The sequence below is a fragment of the Cebus imitator genome, unplaced genomic scaffold (genome assembly GCF_001604975.1).
Source record: "Cebus imitator isolate Cc_AM_T3 unplaced genomic scaffold, Cebus_imitator-1.0 Scaffold231, whole genome shotgun sequence".
In the NCBI taxonomy this organism is placed as follows: domain Eukaryota; kingdom Metazoa; phylum Chordata; class Mammalia; order Primates; family Cebidae; genus Cebus; species Cebus imitator.
In genome coordinates, this window is record NW_016107546.1 from 3,631,231 (window position 1) to 3,641,240 (window position 10,010).

At 46.7% G+C, this 10,010-nt stretch overlaps 1 protein-coding gene across 3 annotated transcripts in view; it reads right to left on the reverse strand.

Moving 5' to 3' along the window:
* Positions 1-8,724, reverse strand: part of BPHL (biphenyl hydrolase like) — a 37,275-nt gene extending 28,551 nt beyond the window's left edge. For 2 of the 3 annotated variants that reach the window (XR_001816145.2, XM_017497468.2), the window contains exons 1-2: positions 8,599-8,724; positions 143-246 (exon numbers count right to left, since the gene is read on the reverse strand). Coding sequence is in view for 2 of the 3 variants with exons in the window: in XM_017497468.2 (XP_017352957.2) it covers positions 143-246; positions 8,599-8,717 (223 nt within the window). In the remaining variant the exon portion in view is untranslated. Of the gene's footprint in view, positions 1-142; positions 247-7,913; positions 8,506-8,598 lie in introns of those variants that run through there. The other variant, XM_017497469.2, reaches the window with a different exon arrangement.
* Positions 8,725-10,010: the final 1,286 nt, after the last annotated feature.

Below are 10,010 nucleotides of genomic sequence, written 5' to 3' on the forward strand. Positions count from 1 at the left end.
AGGATGGTCTCGATCTCTTGACCTCGTGATCCACCCGCCTCGGCCTCCCAAAGTGCTGGGATTACAGGCTTGAGCCACCGCGCCCGGCCTGCAACATAGATTTTACAGCATGCAAAAGCATTCCATTAAAAAACATCCAGACCCAACATCCCAGGAAGTAGCAGGACTGCGTGATCGCCCTCTCCAGTCTGCTGATAATGCAGATGAACGCCATTCACAGCCACTTTGGCGGAGGTTATCGAGGTGCTAGAAGAGAAAAAACACATCCCCACAGGGGGAGGGGGAGACAGGGGAAGATTTCTTAGGCGATTCAAAATTATAGCTAGACAGGGGAATAAGTGCTAGTGTTCTATGCCGCTGTGGGATGACTACAGCTAACAGTAATAGTTTCAAATGGCTAGAGGGAAGATACTGAATGTCCCCAACACAAAGAAATGATAAATGTTTGAGACGATGGTTATGCTAATTACACTGATCTGATCACTATGGTATACATGTATAGAAACAAAACTTTATGCCCCATAAATAGGTACAATTATGTCAATTAAAAAAAAAAATTTGAGCCAGGCGTGGTGGCTCATGCCTGTAATACCAGCACTTTGGGGGGCTGAGGAAGGCGGATGACCTGGGGTCACGAGTTCGAGACCAGCCTGACCAACATGGAGAAACCCCATTTCTACTAAAAATACAAAAATAGCTGGGCATGGTGGCGCATGCCTGTGATTCCAGCTACTCAAGAGGCTGAGGCAGGAGAATCGTTTGAATCTAGGAGGTGGAGGTTGTGGTGAGCCAAGATCGCGCCATCACACTCCAGCCTGGGCCAAACTCCATCTCAAAATAGAAATAAAATAAAATTTGAAAAATTTTTAAAAATCCACCCCCAAAAATCATTTAACAATATGAATTTAATATGACAAAACTGTCTTTGTATATGAATGAGTCGTCTCCAGTACTCTTCTCAGGCTCCTTGGGTTATTTTGATTTTTCCAATTCCAAACAGCGACATGAGTTTGAAATTTCTTTAGTAGACTGCCCATCTGAACTGTGCCCTTATGCTTGAATACGCTATCACGCCCAACCTGGGAGTAACCCTACGAAAGCCCTGTGAGGCCTGCTTAATCAATGGCCACAGAAGTTTCATGGCACATGCTGGTGAGCTGGAAGCCGAGAGCACTCAAATGCAGGCTGGCATGCAGCTCAGTGCAGTGCAATGAGGGTGGACATCAGGGGCAAAGACCCTGGAGTCACTTGTCTGCACCCCAGCAGGCCCAGAGGAGCTACCCAGACGTTCAGCAGCCTTGGTGACATTCCCAAGGAGAAGGCTGGTCCAGGGTCTCAGGGTTGTCCTTTAGCTATAGGGTTATCCTGTATTGTCTGGCTTGCTGCAGGAGGCCCACAGTCAAGAGTGCCCATCTGCACTGACAAGGTCTACTGGTTTTTAAGATGTTAAAACATTTCTGTGTTGACTGCTAAGTAGCCATGTCCATAAGCTTCCATGTCAAGAGCCCTCCTTCCAGCCACTGACCTGCCTTGGCCTAAGACCTCCTAGGATCCTGCATCTAACTGGACCACGCTTAGCATAGGACAAGGCCTCAGGACAGACATAATGCCAGTGTCTGTCCTGCCTGAATTAGGTGTGCTGTACAGGTGTTCTGATTAATCTCTCCTTAGCTGCTCTTCCGGGAACTCCAAACAGATATCCTGGAATATACACCAATCGGGCACATAGATGGCCCCCGCACCTAGATCAGGCTCCATCAGCCTGCTCACAGCTTATCAGACCCATGACTGAGTGAAGCACTGGAGGGACATGATGGCATGCCAGGACAGATGCCAGAAGGAGGCACTCCTCTTCTCCGGGTAGAGTACTAACACAGTGAAATCAAAACCCACCTCCTTTTTCTTTTCTTTCTTTTTTTTTTGAGATGGAGTCTCGCTCTTATCGCCCAGGCTGGAGTTGAGTGGTGTGATCTCCGCTCACTGCAACCTCCGCTTCCTGGGTTCAAGCAGTTCTCCTGCCTCAGCCTCCCGAGTAGCTGGGATTACAGGCACCCACCACCACGCTCGGCTAATTTTTGTATTTTTAGTAGAGACAGGGTTTTGCCATGTTGGCCAGGCTGATCTCAAACTCCTGACCTCTAGTGATCTGCCTGCCTTGGCCTCCCCACGTGCTGGGATTACAGGCATGAGCCACTGCGCCTGGCCCTTTATCTTTTACATACTCCCTACCCCTACCTCTGCCCTTGGTCAAAATGATAAATGAAACATAATCCTTTTGAAAAAATGAGATCCTGTTTTCTCTTTTGGTTTCATATTATTTGCCAACCTCAAGTAAGAAACAAATGTGGAAACAAATGTGTTGACTACAGGTACACTGCATCTTGACACACAATTTCTAGAAAAGTAAAAGACAGAAGTGGGTAGTAATAAGGCCTGACCTAACTATAAGCTCCTTATTACAGAAATATGACTAGAGGGGCACTAGTGAAGCCACTAAGCAATGGCAATACTGACCCTGCCATTTGCTTATTATGATTACTACCCTGTTCCTCTGAGGAATTCATTTTTATAGTTATGATAGCTTAGGATCAAGAAGCAAATACATGTACTCCACTAATAAAGACTCTTTTCAGTCTTTGCTTCTTGGTGCTGCTGCTCTGCTCACGATCTAGTGGGAGAAACGATAAAGACACAAGAGGATTTGCTCTGCAACCTTCCAGGAAAGCCGAGTTATGACTGAAGACGAGAAGAGCTTGAGGCCCCTGGATGAAATAAAAGCTCAAAATAGTATTTCCTGTGTTTATTGCATTAAACGAGGCAACTCCCTAAATACAGATGGGCAGCATTTACCCAGCTCGTGGCAGTAACTGTGTGCACTGTACATGGTTTCCCTTTATTTCTCGTGCCCTAGACATGTTACAGGCTCCCTTCCTTAAGTGCTGAGGTGTGCTTGTAAAAGCTTTTTGTACTGTGAGGCTTCAGGTACACTGAGAAGCCCCCTCCTGTCTTTCTCACCATCCAAAGCCAGTCAGTTTCCAGGACTGGGTGCTGCTGCCTCGTGTTCTCTAGGCCGGCCCAGGGCACGGGCTCACTCAGGCTTCTCTCCTTCAGCTTCCATCACCATTCCCAAGTCTCTTCTGCAAAACACCTCTCACTTCTCTCTGCACTCTGAGACATCTACATTTTGATTTCCTATTCCAAATTTCTTTTTGTTGAGACGGATTTTCACTCTTGTTGTCCAGGCTGGAGTGCCATGGCACCGTCTCGGCTCACTGCAATCTCCACCTCCCGTGTTCAAGCAATTCTCCTGCCTCAGCCTCCCAAGTAGCTGGGATTGCAGGCATGCGCCACCATGCCCCCGCTAATTTTGTATTTTTAGTACACACGGGGTTTCTCCATGTTGGTCAGGCTGGTCTCGAACTCCTGACCTCAGGTGATTCACCTGCCTTGGCCTCCCAAAGTGCTGAGATTATAGGCATGAGCCAGCATGCCCGGCCCAAATTTCTTTTTAAATAATTTTCACCATTTCATATTCTTCTAGTTGCCTAAAAATATATATATATATAGAAACAAAACCGGGTAGTTTGGAGTTCAGCATATTGGGAACCCAATGTCAGGGAAGGATTTACAAAGGCAGAAAACCGGGAAGGTGGCTTTAGAGGAGAGAAACAGATCATATCAGGGGTGGGTAGAGTATCTGAGAAGAGAAAAAAAGTAACATTGGAGATGGACTTCCAAATATGAGTAAAATTCTGAAAAAAGAATGTGGTGGGAAGGCATTCCTGGAAGAAGAAACAGCATGATCACAGGCCCAGGAAAAAGGTACAGTGGTGGGGACAAGCCAGTGTTCAGCCTTGCAGGAGTTTGAAGGCAGAGAGTGAGCTAAGGCTGAGGCCAGATGGTGTCGGGCTTTGCAGCTAGGCTGAGGAGAAAGAGAACAGCCTTAGAGCTTTGTCATCAACATGCTATGTATCCATCACAGCAGAGGTGCTGCCATGTCATATTAGCCCACCCTCTGGGATAGAGCCCTAGTATCTGCTTTCAGAGACACCTGAACTATACCAGACTTTGCATTCATCTATTTCCTGAACTGCTTCATGCTAAGTGCTAAAGGTATGCCTTCACATAGCTTGGAGGTCAGCAGGAAAGACAGGTGAATAACCTGCTGACAGCATGGACTGTGAGTATTCAGAGTACTAGGAAGAGAAGCCAGGGCACAGAGGAGCCCCAGGTGCTGGTGGAAGGGACTGAGTTCACTGCACCTTCACAGCTCTCCATGGCTGCCCACGCAGCCCCTTCTACAAGAGCATTTCCTGCCTTCTACATTAGTGGGGCTCAAAGTTAAATGTGAATAACCTGGCAAACTTATAAATCTCTGATGCCCAGGCTGAGCTTCATGAAAATCTTGGGTGGGAGCCAGGTATCTGCATTTAAAAAATTACCCAGTAGATTCCAATAGGCAACCAAGGGTGAGAATGACTATACTGAGTTAACTTCTTGGAGGAAAAAAAAAATCCTGTCTTCCCTTTAAAGCATGCCCTCCTACCTTATATTTATCCTCGAGTCCCTTTTCCTGGGAGGCTGAACAGGCAACTTTGTGAAAGGGAGGGAGGTAAGGAATAATACAATGGTATTGATGGGGTAGAGCTGCTCCTCTTGAAGGAGGCTTTACTATGTGTGGTGGGGGCAAGAATATAACAGCTGGACAAATAATTTAACTAAATCTAACCTTTGTTACTATCTGTTACCCACTCTGCTAAGAGTTTGACCTATCCCATTTATTTTGCTCTGAGGTACACATCATACTTCACCTCATTCTACCACTGAGGAGCTTGAGATCAGGTAATCTGCTTGTCACACTGCCAGTAATGGGCAAAGCCAAGACAAACATCTGTGTGTCTGACCCCAAAGCCTCTGCTCCTCAGCACTTTGCTTAGAGATACAAATGGTGAGTATTCACAATAGCAAACATGGAATCGACCTAAATGCCCAATGATGGTAGACTGGATAAAAACATGTGGTTCAGGCCAGGCGTGGTGGCTCACGCCTATAATCCCAACACTTTGGGAAGCCAAGGCAGGCGGATCATGAGGTCAAGAGATAGAGACCATTGCCAATATGGTGAAACCCTGTCTCTACTAAAGATACAAAAAATTAGCTGGGCGTGGTGGTGCACACCTGTAGTCCCAGCTACTCAGGAGGCTGAGTCAGGAGAATCACTTGAACCTGGGAGGTGGAGGTTGCAGTGAGCCAAGATCGTGCCACTGCACTCCAGCCTGGTGACAGAGTGAGACTCCACCTTAAAAAAAATGTGGTTTATAGATACCATAAAATACTATATGACTATACACAAGAGTGAGATAAGGTCCTTTGCAGGAACATAGATGAAGCTGGAGGCCATTATCCTAAGGGAACTAATACAGGAACAGAAAACCAAATACTGCATGTTCTAAGCGGGAGCAAAACACTGAGTACATATGGACACACAGAAGGGAAAAGCAGACAGCCCCCTCTCCCCACTGCCCCAGGCCGAGGAAACATAGTAACTAATTAGTTACTATGTATTTACCTATGTAACAAACCTGCAAATGTACTCCTGAACCTGAAATTTAAAAAAAGGAGGCTACTTGGTAAGGCATACTCTTTCTTTGAAAATGCTAATACAATATTATATATTCAGCTATTTCTTTTGTGTATGTTTTGCAAAGTAGCCATTAGCTACAATAAAGTATTTGCTCCCTTCAGGGCTTGAATTTACATGAATCTTGGTGACTTATTTTTTCATCTCTTATATATTGTACTATTATATAAATATTCCCATTGTGCCTACTAATTACTTCATATTTATTATATCCCCAGGCTTTTACATTCATTGTTTCAAATCCTCACAAAAACCCTGCAAGACAGGAGGCTCAGAGAGGTTGAGCAATCTGCCAACATTCACATAGCTAGGACGTGGTCACACAGCCACTGGAATTCCAGAGGCCGTGGTTCCTCTCTAACCTCATGGCTGAACAGGGTCCTAAGAGGGCTCAGGCACCGGGGCCACACTCTGACTGCCAGACACAGCGTGGTGGCAGGCGTCAGCAGAAGAACAGTCTCTGATTCTCTGGCAGGGCATCTCAAGGTTGAACTTAGAAAATATTTTTTAGGCAGACTGATAGGTTATGTCAATTATTAACATTTATAACTACACATAATACACAATTTCAGGTAGAAAAGTTTTTTTTTTTTTTTTTAACTTGACCCAGGAATAAATCACCTTACAGATTATGAAATAAGGGTGAAAGTTTCAAATAACAGATTTACAAACAAGTTTTTGGAACACCAAGTCAATTGTAGGTTGGGCACTGGCTGTTCTGAAGCAGTTTTACAGGAATGCTTTTACCTACAGATACTGAGCTACAGCCTCGTTTCAGGATTAACCAGCAACACCGCTTGTTTTTCCAGATTATGTCATATCAACTTGCAGCTGCATTTATAAAATGGTGTACAAAATCCAGAGGAACCTGTTTTTTCAGAGATATTTTAGGAAGAATAATCTGCAATGCAACTAGTTGGACGTGGCCTTCCTCAACCATTAAATAACCTATCAAAACTATATTGGTAGACCAAGCACAGTGGCTCATGACTGTAATCCCAGCACTTTGGGAGGCCAAGGCGGGTGGATCACTTGAAGTCAGGAGTTCAAGTCCAGCTTGGCCAACACGGTGAAACCCTGTTTCTACTAAAAATACAAAAATTAGCCAGGCATGGTGGTGGGTGCCTGTAATCCCAGCTACTCAGGAGGCTGAGGAACAAAAATCACTTAAAACCTGTGAGGCGGAGGTTGCAGTGAGCTGGGATTGCCCCACTGCGCTCCAATCTGGGCAATAGAGCAAGCCAGCAATGGAGAACAAAAAGAAAGTCCAAATAAGGAAGGGGCATAGGCTGTGAGCTGGAACATGTCTGTGAGCACGTCCAGCACAGATATCTTGGTTAAAGAACAAGGACATAGAATGTACTACGTGCCTGTGAACATGTTTAACAGCTACATAGGAAAGGGCTTAACAAAGAGCAAAAAGCAAGAAAGCTTTGAAGAAAGTTAGTCTTTACAAGAGACTATTATTTCTAACATTTATTATTCTTTAACAAGAAAGGAAACTTTGGCCGGGCATGGTGGCTCAAGCCTGTAATCCCAGCACTTTGGGAGGCTGAGGCGGGTGGATCATGAGGTCAAGACCATCCTGGTCAACATGGTGAAACCCCGTCTCTACTAAAAAAATACAAAAAATTAGCTGGGGATGGTGGCGCGTGCCTGTAATCCCAGCTACTCCGGAGGCTGGGGCAGGAGAACTGCCTGAACCCAGGAGGCAGAGGTTGTGGTGAGCCGAGATCGCGCCATTGCACTCCAGCCTGGGTAACAAGAGCAAAACTCCGTCCCCCACCAAAAAAAAAAAAAAAAAAAAAAAAGAAAGAAAGGAAACTTTGAAGAGGAACTATCACTACTTCCCACAAAATGATCATTTTTCACTGTTAATTTATACAGCTGTAGCCAACATGTTTTTCCATCTATCAAAATAGCCCTGACCACCTTATTATAATTCTAATAAAAAGGAGTTAGTCAGTTGCAATATGAAATTTTAAAAGCTGGTCGGATTTGCCCTCTTTTCTCCTAAATCAAGTTTTCAAACTACAAGTTTCTATGTTAGAGCAACTAAAGTTCTAAACGCTATGTACCTATCTAGTATTGACTTTCCCTCTAGTCATTAATGGATGTGGCCCAACAACAGTCCACTGCGCACATGCACTGTGTATATTCACTGTATATGTGTTTGCATGTGTGTAAAGATACATGTACAGAATAAAGTAAAACAAGCTTCATGCTGCTGTATGCACATTTCTTGTCAGAAATTAATCCAGTTTTTTGTTACTGTTTTATCTGAAATGGGGGGAAGAGATGGGAGGACAATAGAGAATAAGGCAGATTCCTGGGCATCTCCACAAGTGTAGATCAGATCCTCTGAGAGTGAGGCCCAGGATTCTGAATTTCCAGTTCCCAACGTGATTCTTCTGCACATTAAGGTTCGAGATCAGCAAGCAAAGAGAAGACTTAAGGCTCTCTGTACCCGTGATTAAAGCCTCGGCGGTACTGGGGAGCTAGTGGGCACAGACATTCTCACGTTAATTTCTGACATAAAAGGAAGAAGAGATTATTGTCCTTATGCCTTACAGTGTGGAGTATGGATGGAGCAATGGACTAATAAGGGCCCTGGGATTTTAATCTGTGCTCCGTCACGGGCGAGTCTGCTATGCAAATGTATCTCCCTGGGTCTCTCTGGTCTGCACACTGAAGGGTTTGGACTCCACGGCCCAAACCCTCCACGGCTCCTTGAACTGAGGCTGACCGAGGCGCAGGCACGACCGAGGGGTTCGCACACCAAGCGCTGCTGACCCCCAGGATCGGGATCTCGCTGCACAAAGGGAGACAGGGATGCCAGGCCGCGCCTACGCCCCCTGCCCGCGCACCTGGAACACCTACGGCCGGCGCGCACCCCTCCCGACGCCCTTCGAGCGCGCTGATGCTGAGGATACCCAGGGTGTGGTGGCCGCCATTACCCGAACGCGGCCGTGGGTCCGGCCTGTGAGACAAGGATACCGGGCTTCAGCGCCGAGAGCAGCATCCGCAGCCGCAGCGGCAACCGCAGCACGCCTGGGCGGCCCAGTACAGACGCCATAGTCAAAGATGGCATCGCTGCCTGGAGTGCGCATGCACTGAAAACAAGCCGGCCCTCTCCTCCCAGGAGCCACGCCCCCTCCTCGATGACCTGCCCTTCCCTGCATCCTCCCCGCCCCGACGCCACGCCCCCCGGCTCCCGCCACCCCGCCCACCCTGTCGCTCCATCCTGCTCTGCCCTCGGCCCGCCCCGTCCCGAAGCCCCGCCCCGCCGATGCTTGCCCCTGGGTGACCGAAACTCGGCAGTCTTGGAACGGCTGGCACTTGCGCAGACTCCCTTCTCGATGCTGGCTCTGGGTCCCGGGATGGGTGTCACAGTCGGCGCTACCCCGCCTCCGCCCGTCGCCGCATCGACCGTGGCCTTTCCAGGAGGCGAGGCGCCAGCCATAGCGCCCTCGCTGGGTGGGCGTCCAGGCGGGGTTCCGCAGGGCGCGGGGGTTCCGGCTATAGGCCGGCTGCTAACGGTGGAAGTGCATTTGCTTTTCAGAGATGATAGGATCTATTTCCTTTTCTTTTTAAAATTTATTTTATTTTTTTTTCTTACTAAGTTAAGAAAGCAGAGATCTGTTTTCTTTATACGACTTCACACCCATTAGGATGGCTACTAGCAAAACCCCCAGAAATTAGTGTTGGTGAAGATGTAGAGAAATCGAAGCCCTTGCATAGTGCTGTTGGGAATGGAAAATGATGCAGCCACTGTGATGAACAGTACTGCGGTTCCTCAAAAAATCCAGCTGTTTCCTGTCTGGTTCATGTTGGTTAAAAAAAACAAAAAGAACAAAAACAAAAAATCCAGCTCTTCCATTCCTGGGTATATATCCCAAAAGAATTTAAGACAGGGTGTACAAGAAGAAATTTTTTTTCTTGAGACGGAGTTTTGCTCTTATTGCCCAGGCTGAAGTACAGTGGCGTGATCTCATCTCACCACAACCTCTGCCTCCCAGGTTCAAGCAATTCTCCTCCCTCAGCCTCCCGAGTAGCTGGGATTACAGGCATACGCCACCATGCCCGGCTAATTTTGTATTTTTAGTAGAGAAGGGGTTTCTCCATGTGGGTCAGGCTGGTCTCGAACTCCCAACCTCAGGTGATCTGCCCTCCTTGGCCTCCCAGAATGCTAGGATTATAGGCAAGAGCCACTACTTCCAGCAAGAAGAAATGCTTTTATACTCATGTTGACAGCAGCACTATTGACACTAGCCAAAAGGGTGGAAGCAATCTAAGTGTCCAAAAACATATACTGGGATTAGCAAAATATGTCTGTGCATACAATGGAACATTTTTTTTTTTTTTTTTT